The sequence below is a fragment of the Trichechus manatus genome, unplaced genomic scaffold (genome assembly GCF_000243295.1).
Source record: "Trichechus manatus latirostris isolate Lorelei unplaced genomic scaffold, TriManLat1.0 scaffold00007, whole genome shotgun sequence".
NCBI classification, from domain to species: Eukaryota; Metazoa; Chordata; class Mammalia; order Sirenia; family Trichechidae; genus Trichechus; species Trichechus manatus.
In genome coordinates this window covers 14,258,945-14,273,237 of record NW_004443943.1, presented here as the reverse complement: position 1 = coordinate 14,273,237, position 14,293 = coordinate 14,258,945, and the positions used below count along the sequence as shown (strand labels likewise).

The 14,293-nt window shown below is 40.3% G+C and overlaps 1 protein-coding gene and 1 pseudogene across 2 annotated transcripts in view; both read right to left on the bottom strand.

Annotated features, from left to right (window-relative positions):
* PAPSS2 (3'-phosphoadenosine 5'-phosphosulfate synthase 2) overlaps nucleotides 1-14,293 on the bottom strand; it is a 95,735-nt gene that overhangs the window by 16,276 nt on the left and 65,166 nt on the right. Inside the window, exons 2-8 of one of the 2 annotated variants that reach the window (XM_023739702.1) lie at nucleotides 11,415-11,532; nucleotides 7,059-7,294; nucleotides 6,245-6,383; nucleotides 5,025-5,143; nucleotides 4,786-4,899; nucleotides 2,986-3,097; nucleotides 1,466-1,480 (exon numbers count right to left, since the gene is read on the bottom strand). In XM_023739702.1, the coding sequence (XP_023595470.1) occupies nucleotides 1,466-1,480; nucleotides 2,986-3,097; nucleotides 4,786-4,899; nucleotides 5,025-5,143; nucleotides 6,245-6,383; nucleotides 7,059-7,294; nucleotides 11,415-11,532 (853 nt within the window). The remainder of the gene's footprint in view (nucleotides 1-1,465; nucleotides 1,481-2,985; nucleotides 3,098-4,785; nucleotides 4,900-5,024; nucleotides 5,144-6,244; nucleotides 6,384-7,058; nucleotides 7,295-11,414; nucleotides 11,533-14,293) is intronic. The other variant, XM_023739706.1, reaches the window with a different exon arrangement.
* On the bottom strand, nucleotides 5,192-5,668 carry LOC111822190 (40S ribosomal protein S29 pseudogene; annotated as a pseudogene).

Here is a 14,293-nt window from a genome sequence, read left to right as displayed (position 1 = left end):
GCATGCCTGCAGTGCTGTCATTCATCCATTATTCCAGGTTGCAATCCAAGGAATACTTCACTTTCCTGTTGCAATCGACTCCTTCGGTCCACTAGGGTCTTGCCCAGTGTAGTCTGTGATCCACCTTCATCTTGGCCTTGAGTGAAAATCTAAAATGAGGAAACTACACTCCCTGCCTGACAGGTCGTTACAATAAAGGAGCTAATCTGTGAGATGTTATGAAAAGGCGTTCTACCGAGTCCTAATGCCAGCTGACCTTATACACCTATAGCTGTAACTCCACACAGGGAGAAACAGATTTATGGTGGTTCCCTATCATCTTCATCAACCCTTCTAGTACACAAACTTATCCAACCAGTTAATTCAGCCTTGAAACCTTCAAGGCTTTAACTACTGATTTGGGCATCAGGTTTTCTGCTTCTGCTCTCGTGGGAACCACCTTGGTTATTTTATTGTGGCATATCTCACTTTGGAAAAGAGTACGGTATTGTGTTGTTTTAGCCATGGTAAGTTCAACAGATAACTTCCTGTTCAGTTAAATACATTTGCTTTTGTTTTAAATAATTTTCAAGCTTTTTGTTTTAGCCTTGTTGATCTGCTTATCTGTTGTCTGGAACTGTGACTATGCAAAAAATAAACTACTTTTTATTGCTTAACTAGCTTTTTAATCAAGGGAAAATAATAATGAAAACAATACCAAAGATTAATGCTATCTTCAGAACTTTACCTTTTCATCCTAGTACAATGCATAATTTTACAGTCACAGCAAATATGCATTTATTCCCAGTTCTTTAACTATCGATTATGATAGCTTGAAATTAAATTCATGCATAATCACACACTGCAAACAAATGAAGTACAATCATGCACAATCCCACCAGGTGCATCCACTTTAAACTCCATCTAAAATTGATTTATGTTTAATCAATTAAAAATGTTTTATAAACTCGATAAATCCATTGCTGTTGAGTCACCTCCAACTCATAGCGACCCAATAGGACAGAGTAGAACTGCCACATAGAATTTCCAAGGAGCACCTGGTGGACTCGAACTGCCGACCTTTATGGTTAGCACTTATCTACTATGCCAATTATAAACTCGACAGAGAAAAAAAAATTCCAGATTTGTGAAAAGGACCACAACTCAGTGGAAGTAGTTAGTGGAGAGGATTATAAGTTTAGAAAACCTCAGGAGCAAAATGTGCACAGTAATTCAGAAGCAAGTTTACGTTTGTCAGCCAAATACAACATTATAAACAACAGCTGCATCTGATCCAGATATTTCCCGCTATTTGGAATCCAATCAACAGAAAAATGTAGTATTCTAACTGGTTGGATCATGAACTGATACCAATTCCAGGGGGTTAATTTAGATTGTTTTTAGTTACACTCTTAACCATTTCTAATTAATGTGACATATCTAATTATAATAATATAACTACTTGGAAAGTTGTTAAAGTACGTACCAGGAAGGACCATGCCTAGAGAAATACAAACACAATTAAGAAACATGTTTTCAGCTCTCCACCAAAATAATCTTAAAGCAACAATGTCATGGAACAAATTCCTATTATGAAACTATATGCATATACAAATATATTGAGCTCTTTGCTACTACTAGTTTTAAAAATACAGGATCTATGACAGCAAAAAGCTGGTGAAATCAGAATGTTTTTGACTATTGTTCAATACAACCCAAAAACATCATTCAGATGATTATTAGTTTTTAAGTAATTATGTCAATAGCCCTCCAGCTTCAGCAAGAAGTTGTCCCTTGTAAACATGTGATGTTATGACCACTGTCAGATGGTTTCCAAACCAGGCTTTGGGAGAAGGTATAGAAACAAAATGCTCTGGAATACGTATGTATTCCAGAATACCTACATACATGGAATACATGCATACATACATTTGTGAAGATCAAATGAGTAATGCCTGAGACGATGCTGTACACACAGGGAAGTACTGTATAGATATGAGTTATTACTATTGTTAAGCAAGCTATGAGTAAACCAAGAGTCTTTTTGGAATGCTATTTAATCTGAGAAATGTAAGTTTCAAGGTGTGGGACATTATCAATTACAGCAGTGGAATATGGGAAGAGGGCCCATTTTTATCAGTCTTTGAGTTCTGATTCTGGCTTTATGCTCCATTTTCCAGGCAGAGGCACAAAGCCAGAACAGAAACATCTTTTCCAAGAAAGAACGTCTGATTTTCTTCCTAAAAGGTTGGAGCCCTTTTCAATATTACAAATTCAGTATGACTCCACTACCACCCCTACCCCCTTAGCAGACAGTCCCCAAAGTCTTGAAATAGACAAGTTCCATTTGAGAACCTCAGGCAGTTCTAGAAAGGAAATGATTATAGGAGGGTCTGGAAGTTTTCTGAATAACACATGCTTCCGACCTCGACCAGGTCAGTTCTCTAAAAGCCATTCAGTTTGTGCCTAGAAAGCTCCCTCAATGCACCCCTGTTAGAACTTAGTGGATGAAGCCAACCTAATATATTTCATGTATAGGCATGAATACTGACATTTCAGCATCCACCGAAGGAAGCAGTTGCTGCAATAATAATCTCTGACAGAGGTACCTGGAGGGTGGAAGGCACCATGGGTGTGCTGAGCTCACCAATCCTGGCTGTCCCAGGATGGTCCCTGAAGGCCAGCAAGAGTGCTTCTAACTGTCTGCTATCTTATGAACATCAGGGCCAGCAAAGGGCAGGCGGAGGTAAAACGGACTTAAATGTCTCTTGGTTTTGTATGCAAGAAAAACCATCATTTTTCATTTCTTAGATTTTAAATAATCAATAATCCTTTGAGAATAACCAAAAATCCTAAAAATGGAGCTTATGTATAATAGAATTGGACACACTATTTTCACAATAAGATTTATGTACCATATATTAACATTTCTTGTTTCTGTGCAGACTTCTGGGAAAGATTTGTTTTCCTTTAATAATAAAGAGTAAGAAACATAAGAAATCATACCATCTAGCAGGGTGTCAAAGTGTAGAACCTGCAAGTATTCCCTCTCCCGCATAAAACCTTTCAGGGGAGTAGCCCAGCCTTCACTCAAAACTTGGACCCACTGGAGATCCACCTGCAAAACAGGAAAAGCAGGTGAATATTTCCATAAGTTCTGCTTCTCAGCCATCTGGCTCGGGGCAGTCCTTTCTTAATCAGCTGATAAGAGAATAAAGGCAGAACATTGTGTGTTTTAAGTGTTCCAAATGTTATGCTGACTCATGATCCAAGGGCCAGATAGGTTTGAGTCTGAAACCCTCCTAGGGGAGAGTGATAAAAAGATTTCAAATTGAGATGATTTATTTGAATACTTTAGGCTATATCTGTCCCTTGCAACTGAGTGGAAAATTCATTGTTTTTTTTTTTTTTTTCCCATAAAAATTCTGGTTTGGGTATATTCTTTTCACCAAATACACTGGTTACTTGATTGAATTGGTCAAGCATTGCCTTTAAGATAAAAGTTCAAAATTTTTAGCATGATACTAAAAAGCCCTGCAAGCTCTCACCCCTGGGGCCCATGTAAGGACTGCTATCTGCTCCCACTCCCTACCTGGGGGCCTGTTCACACAGGCCTGTGTTGTACCCATCTTTCTTCCCACCTGCAAACTCCTATTCATCCTTTAAAACCCAGCTCATGGGTCACTGCTCTGAAGCCTTTCCTGTCATCTCTACAACCAAGAGAATGAATCACTAGATTATTTGTAGTTCTTCTATACCTTGTAGACCATTATAATTATGTGTTTACCCATTTGCCTGGAGCACTGGGGCACTCAGGATTTATTTTACGGAGTCAGGGGGTTCTGTTTATAAATATCCCATGACTTATTAGAGTATGGAGTCTTCAAGAGCTGAAGCAGGTTCCCTATTTGCTCTGCCTCTTACAAAACTCCCCAAGGTTTTAATGGATAGTGAAAAGATACTAACAAAGGCTTGTTCACCTTGTATGGACCAACTAACACTAACCATAAAAAGATCAGCGCGTGTACGGGGCAGTTGGTCCCACATACTCAAGGTAGTAAAATCAATGCAACAAGGCTGTCTCTCCCTCTCCTCAGGCTGGACTCTCCTTGATGAGGAAAGAGTGAGTATTTGCAAAGTAGAAAAAGATTCAGGCATTCATATCTCTTTAGGTCAGGGTTACTTTTCGTTTACTTCAAATTCCTTCTCAATTGCCCAGAAGCACTCACATTCTGTACAAACTGTATCCTCAGCTGCTGCCAACAAATAATTACTGCCTGATGCCTGCACTTTGGATAACCAAAGGTGTAATGACAGTTATGTACAATTATACAGAAATTTCTTTCCCAGTCTGCCTCTGTACATGGCACTGACCAGCTGCCCTTGTGGCAACTGTTTGTGAGGGATTTGATTGGAAAAGAGGTTAAAAAAAAAAAAAAAGGCAAAAGTGAAGTGTTTTCCTTATAGACATTGTGTTTTCTTTATTGATACCTTCTTTATTATTAAGGATACTTGTAAATGCATTGTAAAAATCAAACCAAACCAGTCACCGTCAAGTTGACTCTGACTCATGGCGATCCCATGTGTGTCAGAGTAGAACTGCTTCCTAAGGTTTTCAGTGGCTGATTTTTCTAGAAGTAGATCACCACGTCTTTCTTCTGTGGCACCTCTGGATGGACTCAAACTTCCAACCTTTCGGTTAGTAGCCGAGTGCATTAACTGTTTGCACCACCCAGGGACTCCCAGATGGATTGTAGTGATCAATATATAGCTTAATTCTCTTTTGGCCAGTCTGCACCGTTTTACCTTAGTAATTGATAATGAAGGGAGAGTCTCAGCCTCAGCTCGAACTTGGTCAAGTTTGTTTTCCGGCACAAAGAGTTCATGGATGCCTTTGATTGTAGTGTGCGGTACAATGTTCTGAAATGAATTATAAATGGTAACAATTTGAAGTGAAAACTCTAAAAAGAATGCTTCAGTAAATAGATTATCTATCATCACTTTATTAAATTTAAAAAGAAAAAGAAAAAGACAACCCCACCCACCTGCTCCTGCAGAAGTTCCACCACTTGCTGGATACAGTCACTCACTGAGGACACACTGGTTTTAAGCACACACTCTGGAGTTTCAGGTTTCTCATAATCAGAATCAATACCAGTAAACCCTGCAAGGAATAAGAGTGAAAATCTCATGTGCTCAGACAGGACAATCCTTTTTTTTTTTTTTTAATTGAAGATTTTTTATTTTATGTACAAAGAGTTTGCATTGTTTCTTTTGTTGGGTAGATGTCTTAGATAATGTATTCAAGGATGATCACTTAGTCCAACTTGTTGTTGGGTGCCTTCGAGTCGAATCGGACTCCATGTGACAGAGTAGAACTGCCCCATAGGGTTTTCTTGGCTATAATCTTTACAGAAGCAGATCATCAGGTCTTCCTCCCATGAAGCGGCTGGGTGGGTTCGAACCACCAGCTGTTCGGTTAGCAGCCAAGCACTTAACTATTTGTGCCAGGGCTCCTTTAGTCCAACTTGATGAAACCTGTATCGTCTGCACACTGACTGAAACACTGAGGGCACATTGTGAGGCCGTATTTCCAGATCAGACCGTGCCAGTTTGAGTACATGTGGCAAGAGCAGGAACCCTGGCCAAATTGTTGTGGGTGGCTCCAGTAGTGCTGCTAATGACCCATCCTGCTTTGAGGGATGCACCAAAGCAAAGGGGCAGAACAATCTTTTTAACCAGTAAAGCATAACACATGTTGAAATCATCTGTTAAACTGAGAATTCAGATTATAACAGAAAAGGTCAAACAACTGTCCTTGACCTCTAGCCAAAGGTAAGAAAATACACAGCTATATTTTCAGTATGGAAAACCCCCACATTACTAAGAAAATCTGGTTAGCTAAGTGCAAACCCTCTACAGCTATTAGAATTGAAAAGGAAGACAAGAAGGAAAGACTCTGAAACACGCCCCTATGCACGCTCACATCATTTCAGTTCTCTGAACTTTATTGCTTATGGCTGAGATGGTGACAGTTCTTTAAAAACAAGAACCCACATTTTAATAAGCCCATGGATGTATTGAGTGCATTATGATTCAATAAAAATCTGTGTATGCTATAAGTAATTTTGGAAAACAGCTTTTGAAATTTTTATGCAATTTTGAAAAATACCATTTGAAACTTCGAACAGATTTCTGGGGACAGAAGAAGGAAGAATCGGTAGCCTAAGTGACTGGTGAAGGCACTGTCAGCTGGTTCTCATACCTTTAATCTCCCCAGCTCGGGCCCGTTTGTAGAGGCCTTTCACGTCTCTGCTTTCGCAAATGTTTAGAGGCGCATCTACAAATATTTCAAAGAATGGCAGTCCTGCTGATTCGTGGATTTTTCGGGCATTCTCACGATCCTGGAAAAAGATGTTTAAAATGTAAGACGACGTCTCACAGCAAATTCATCAACACAAACTGCTGTGTGCTCTAGTATTCAGTAGCCTTAAGACAAAACTTGGGGTTTTTCTCTGTAGAGGCCGTGGGATCCTCGTCCTTCAGAGAAAGTTGAGAAATCTTGCTTTTGTAAACACAGCTCTCTCCGAGCATTGTATTTGAGGAACATGTTCAAAGCGTATAATGTATTACTTGTAGCTCCCAGAAAGTTCCTGTTTTAAAAGAATAGTGACACTCCACCTTAGTGACTTCGCCATGAAAACACACATAACCTGACACTTCGGCTGTGAACTGTTCTTTTCTTTCCAGAGCTAAACATTCTGCTTCTACAAAGATCTGAAACCATGGAGCTGTTGCGTGGTTCTTGTTTAACTTTTTATTCCTTTCAACTCTGGCCAGATGCTCTTTATAATTGTGAATGTGTAAATGTTTATGCCCTGGCATCTGGAAATGAGGAACTCGTTTTGTATAACCAATATGAAATAGAGGAAATGAGGGAGCGAGTGAGAAAAGGAAGAAACAGTGGGGGATATTGAAAGTATAAGGTTCCTTTGCACGGTTCCCTCCACCTGCCTCCTTTTCCTGGCAGTTTGAGAGTACTCACGCTGTGCGTGCTGGGTAGCGCCAAATCATTTTACCTTTGTGAAAGGAGAGATGAAGCTGGTGATGCAGATCAGACCAGCGTCAGCAAACAGCTTGGCCACCTCGGCAATCCGGCGGATATTTTCTTCTCTGTCCCCAGGAGAGAATCCGAGGTTTTTGTTCAGGCCTTGACGGACATTGTCCCCATCCAGGGAGTAACAAGGGATGGCATGAGAGACGAGGTACTCTTCCAGAGCAAAACTTATTGTTGTTTTTCCCGCACCGGAGAGACCTGTTCAGAAAAGGCAAGACAGACTGATATTATCCCTGACTGTTTAAGACGAGAAACTGTGACCTGATCCAGCACTTGTTAACTGTAAATAATCCTTTATTTGTTGTTGTTGTCGTTCGTTGCCATCGTTGGAACCCATGTGTGCAGAGTAGAACCCTCCCCCCACAAAGGGTTTTCAAGGCTATAACCTTTTGGAAGCAGATCACCAAGACTGTCTCCCAAGGCACCACTGGGTGGATTCGAACTACTAACCCTTTGACTAGTAGTCAAGTACTTAACATTTGCACCACCAGGGACTCATGGAACAGTTCTACAGAATTGACTGGACGGCAGCCAGCAACAACAATCCCTTGTTAGCCAAATCAAAACCACTGAAATCTAGAAAAACCATAATTAACTACAAGCCAATTCCTTGCATCTCTTTCAAATTCTGAAGTAACTATTTGTCTCCTGTTAGGATTATAGCCTTTTGAAGCAAACAAGGAACATAAATAGGGAAACCTGGGGGCTAACTATGGTCCTCGGTGAGTTCTGTTTTGCCTGTAGTGCTGTTGTTTTTTTTTTTAATTAAAAATTTTTTTCATGTGTGCTAAGTATATATGTAACAAAACATTTGTCATTTCAACATTTTTTATATGTACAATTCAGTGACATTAATTACATTCATCATGTTGTTTGATCATCACCACTATCCATTTCCAAATTTTTCCATCATGCTTAATAGAAGCTTGGTGTGTCCTAAGCAATGAGTACCTGCAGTGTTTTAAAAATTATAAAGTTACTCCCTGGACACCTTTTAGCTCAGTAATGAAGTCACTCCCAAGGTTCACCCTTCAGCTAAAGATTAGATGGCCCCATAAAACAAAATGAGACTAATGGGGCACAACAGTCCAGGGACAAGGACTAGAAGGTAGGAGGGGACGGGAAAGCTGGTAATAAGGAACCCAAGGTGGAGAAGGGGAGAGTGTTGACATATCGTGGGGTTGTTAACCAATGTCATAAAACAATATGTGTACTAACTGTTTAGTAAGAAACTACTTGTTCTGTAAACCTTCATCTAAAGTAAGAATTAAAAAAAAAAAAAAGACATCAAAATTATAAAGTTTTGCATAAGAATGCAGACTCTGGCTTCTCTTGGAAGATCGTAAGATCTGGAGATAGTGGTCTCATATCCCCTCATGGCAACACTCAGCTGGAGCAGAGGCGGACAGGCAGCCCCTATGGACTGGCAGGCCTGCTGCCCTTGTGTATCCCATCAACCATTTGACAACAGAGCCCACGTTCTGTTCTTTTGGCTTCAAGATTTTTTCAAAAGGTCTCTCAAAAGATGAAGCCAAGGGGCCATCCTGAGCTAGGCTGAGGATGCCTTTAGACCTGTCACACACTCTTAGGTATTTAGAGTCTTTCTATGAGAACAGAGTTGTGCCTTTCACCATGGTTTCAGAGTAAAATAATTGGGAACACACGCTGCAATTTCTATATGAGGGAGAGCGCATGCAACCTGCCAGAATGACTTAAGAACTGAAAAATCTGAATTACCCTGGAAAACTAGCACTCCTAAAGATCTCTGACTCTGAAGACTATTCCTCATGCAAAACCACTATCAAGACAGCACCAGAGCATGAGAAAGGAAATGGCGGGGAGAAAGGCGGCCAGAGAAGACAGGAGGGAGGAAAGAGAGCAAAGATGGAAAAAGTAAGAGAAAGACAGGGATGAAGGACAGAGAGGAAAGAAGACCTGTGTGTGTGGGAGGGATGATATGCAAAAAGAAAACAAATAGTTTCCATATTTTCAGTTACGCTTTAATTTAAAGTCATGCTCTTGGCCTTGACAGAGGATCATTAAAGAAAAGGCCACATGAAGAATGTGTCAGCAGGCAATCTTCGCTAAGTCACCCTTGAAGACATTGTTTTCATGTTCTTATGTTATTCAATTTCATTTGAATAAAGATTTAGGTGATAAAGTCCTCTTAGAATTTATGTCGAATTGTGGGAAAGGGGAAATGGGCTTGTGAAGCTCTTGTGTATGCTCTCGTGTATCAGAAAATGAGAGAGAGAGCCTTTCCTTCAATTTTACTACAGCTCTCAGGAAACTAAGAGCTGAATCACATTAAACTGGATTGTTGGCACATTTATTTTTATACATTGGGTAACACTAATTACATTTACTGAGAACTTTACTCTGGGCCAGCACTGTGCTAAGTGCATTTATGCTTTATTTCATTTAGTCCTACCTACAATCCTATAAGGCAGGTACTCTCTTTATTCTCATTTTACAAATAAAGAAACTGAGGCTTATAGAGGTATATTGGCTTGCCCAAAGTCACACGGTTAATGTAGGTGGAGCTGGGACTCAAATCCAAGTCTCTGGATTGGTAGTATTCAATTTCTTCTGGTCTGCCTGGTTAATATCCTACCTCTGTAACTTAAGAATTTAAAAAAAGAAAAGAAGAAAAGATTCTCTTTTGATTTTTTTTTTTTAAGAGTAAGAAAAAACAGGCGATTATTTTCCCTTCTCTAAGTTCTCTTTTTCTTTTCAAGGGTGTTCCACATTAGAGAAAATGGCGTCCGTGTGTATGTCTCAGTACAAAAGTTGTTTTCACCAGTAAACACCTCATGAAGGCAAACACATACCAAGAGGGAAGCTTCTTGAATACAGCTGTGTTTTATCTACTGGTACAAATCATGTCTCTCAGAGTGAGCTGGGGTAAACATTTCAGGAACAATGACTAGTAAACACTGCCTCTTTGAAGGTCATGGGTCCCTTGACCCCTCTCTGTCCTCTTTCTGGCTGGAGAATATTGGTTTGATGCAAAGTCCCAGGGATGAATGAAACCAGGAATCCAAAGGCAAGTACCACAGATACTAAATCTAACGAAGGTGTTATGAATTGTGTCCTCCTAAAATATGTGTTAGAATCCTAACCCTTATAGCTTTGGATGTAATCTTGTTTGGAAAAAGGGTTTTCTTTGTTATGTTAATGAGGCCATTATCAGTATAGGATGTGTCCTATACCTAATCCCTTCTGAGTTATAAAAGAGCAGATCAGACCCAGAGGCAGGCACAAGCTGGGGTGACAAGATACCATGTGAGGACCATCTACAAGCCAAGGAACCAAGGACTGCCCAGGGCTACCAAAAGGAAGGATTTGGACTTATAGCCTCCAGAACCATGAGAAAGATAAAAGGAATGAGGCTGATTTGGGTAGGAAAGGGAAAGACTCAGAATAGCAAGGAAAGATGCAGGGCAGGTCCCTGCCTGCCACATTGTTTAGAATTATCTTCAAGTTAGAAGATATCTAATTTATCTTCAAATCAGCATTTGTGAGCAGATTGCATAAGCAGATAAACATCTATTTGCATCTAGGCTCATTTCCACTTGAAATGTCATGTCTGTGAAATGAACTTGGTTTTCCCTTTTGAGTCAAGGCTATGTCAGACTCATGTTCCCAGGGAAATCCCTCCACATTGTACTCAGAATTCAAGAAAGTCTTAGGTTCTAACTCCAGTTCTGTCACTAACCCTTAGCTTTGACATTCTGTGGCTATAAGAACACAACAAAATGGAGATTCATTTGGTCACCTCAGTGGGAACAAGCTATTTCTATATACAAGCGGCAATCATCAGCCAAATGGAAATCATTAATTTTCCTTCTTGCACAGATTCTTATGTTTTTTACACTAAGTGAAATAGTCCCCTGGAATGTTAAAATATCAGAACACTATAAAGAATATCTCTAAACATCCAAAACCCTATGGACAGCCAAATGCTCAATGTCAAATTAGGAAAGCCCCATTTATAACTGCCAATAAATGTGTTTAGGCAGGAACATGAGAATTATGGAACTCCTTAGACCTGAAAAGGAATGTCACAATCAGCTTGTCCCATCCTCTCATGCCAAAGAGAGAAAACTGAGGACTAGACATTCTGTGGCTTGATCAGTCTTAATTCTCACTGGTGGTAGAGTTAGGTCTAAAACCCAGGCTTTCTACTACAGCTCCCAGCCTCATTCTAATGTAAAAATAAACACGTACTTTCCTTAGAATTGTGTGACCTACTTTACATATTAACTTTCCATTAAAAAAAAAAAAAAGATATATGCATATAAAAAACATGGCATACCTGTTAGCCATACAGTACATCCTCGGAATCCGCCCCTTTTTCCAACCACCTGCCCTCTCTTATTCCTGCTCACGTGGTGGGCCTGATAGACTACATTAGTGGATTTCTTCTGGCTCTCCTACAGAACACGACAAGACAAAGCACAATACTTGATTAATAAAATACGTATTCTTCACTGGAACAATATAAATCCATTTTAGCCTTTTATATTGCAAAGCTGATAATATGTGACCACTTACATGGAAGACATTTTGAAAATGGAAGACTCACCTTTGCTCTTCCTAATACATTTATTTTCCATTTCTGCAGACTACCCTAAGCATGTTATCCACATGTATATATTTTTCATAGTCGTGAGTATACAGCCCAACTCTATGCATTCTGCTTCTTTCACTTGATGTTACTCATAAGAATTTTTGTTTTTACATAGTAATTAATTTTAAAGTATTACATAATATTCCATTTGTCCATATAGCACAATTTATAAATAACCTATACAATTATAATTTAATAACAAATTACACTAACAGCCTTCCCTAAATGTAACTCCTTTTCTATAACTGGCATGCAGAGTAACATTTATTAATTGTACTAATTTAGAAGCAGACATTGTCTTTAGAATAGCAACCATGATCCTCTGAAAGCGTAATTCAAGTTAGATAATTTTTTGATACTCTGTAATAGTTCTGGCTCCGTGACATTTTAAAATGTCTACCTTTGGGTAATCCCCCGATGGTGTGGGGAATGTCTTTGTTCCTAGAAATGCATGTTCTGCCCCAAGGTCTTACAGGAAATACTAGGGTAGGGCTAGTTCAGCCACATTCTCCATAGAGATGGGGAGGCCCAGGTCACAGTGGTAGAGGGTTAAAGTCAGTAACATCTCTTTCCCTCCCACTCAGACATCAGTGGTGCAGAAAGCCTAGTTCCTAAGTGGAGGTATGGGGCTACTTCTTCACAAGAACTGAACTCTGCCCCACTCTCCCAAGGGTCAGTGTGTGAACATTCAATCTTTCAAAAAGCCCAGTAGAAATGAAAATGTACCAGTTATTGGCTTGGAGGCTAACTCAAACATCACATGCCTTTATTTTGGCATTAGTAAAATCAACCTAGTGAGGTCACGCAGATTATCTGATCCTGATCCAAAACTCTGGCTGGAAGGTACATATATGATGCATAAAGATGAGAAAGTGAGTCAATAAGTACAGGTTTGGTGGACCTTTATATACACACACACATATATTTGTATATATATATAATGTGATCCAAGAGCGGGAAAAAAACCCCATAATGGTGGCTAAATTAAAAAGTTAGGCATTACCCACACATGCCTTGGGTATGGAAATTGAATTCCTAATGACAGCTGTAATCCAGGTTTCTGAACTGGAAAAATCTACAGAGCCTCTTGGGAGAAAAGGCACTAAGAAAGCACCGATATTGGCAGAACAAGACCCAGAGAGTCTTGGAAAACTCTGGGCCTTATGTGGGCAACATTTATTTTGGAGCAAATCAAGTGGTTAAGACCTTGGCAGCTAACCAAAAGGTCGGCAGTTCAAAGCCACTAGCTGCTCCATGAAACTCTATGGGGCAGTTCTACACTGTCCTATAGGATTGCTATGAGTTGGAATAGACTTGACAGTAAAGGGTTTGGCTTTTTTTCTTTTTGGTTTGGGGGAAAAAAAAAAACCAGATGGAGGGTACAACTAGAGCTGTCTGGGGGCTCAAATGAGATAATGGCTATGCAAACAAAAAAAAAATCCTGTTGCCGTGGAGTCAATTCTGACTTTGTAAATGGCAAAGTTCGCTACAAATGTGGATGCTGACGACTATTAAACCAAAACCGGTGTCATCAAGTCCATTCCAACTCATAGCAACCCTGTAGGACAGAGCAGAACTGCCCCATAGGGTTTCCAAGGAGCGGCTGGTGGATTCGAACTGCAGACCTTTCAGTTAGTAGCCAAACTCTTAACCCCTGTGCCACCAGGGCTCTTGATGACAATTATTCCCTGTAAATCCAACGGGAGAGGCTGGAACCAGCCAGATCAGTAGCAGGTAAATGGTTTCAGGAACAAGGAAGAAGAAGCCTTGGGCCAACCTTGGAAGCTCAGAAAGGCAGTGCACATCAGCAGAGGGGGCCTGCTAGTGAGGCACAGATAGCGTCCGGCAGAGCCCAGCAAAGGGGCCAGTCGGGGGACCAGGCATCATCAGTGCGGGAGGGGGACAGGAGGGAGGTGGTTGAGGGTACAGTCGGATCAGCTGGGTTAAGTTACCTTTGTTGTTGTTGGTTGCCGTGGAGTCGATTCTGACTCATGCCACCCCATGTGTGCTGTGTAGAACTGCACTCTATGGGGTTTTCAAGGCTCCAAAACTAGGTGTTCTGATCATTCAGCAAGCAAGCCTGGTCAGAACCCAAGACTTGGAAGGGGAAGGATACAATCTCAGAATGCGGCAGGTTAGACAGCAGTGGTGACTTGCACTAGAGAGTCCATAAATGGGGACAAGTTCAGCTAGTCCGTGAGATAGAATGGTAGTGTCTCCCGCGAGTGAACAAATTCCCTGAAGATAAACTGCATTCTTTGTACCAAGTGTACTTTATAGTCCAAGGATAATACTTAAATTTGCTTTGTTTTTCTTTTCCTATTTACTTCTTAATTAATGCCATTCAATTCAAGAATATTGTATCTGGTCCACAAATCAGTTCATCTGTTCATTCATTGATTATTTCAATAAATGTTTGTTGAGCTCCTACTACATGCCAGGAGCTGTCTTAGGTGCTGGGTTGTAAACAAAGCAGAATCCCTGGCATCATTTTAGGGGGAAGAGACAGACCAAAAGATCAAGTATCTGGGGCCCCACGCCCCTAAGGAAGGGGAGGGTCTTAT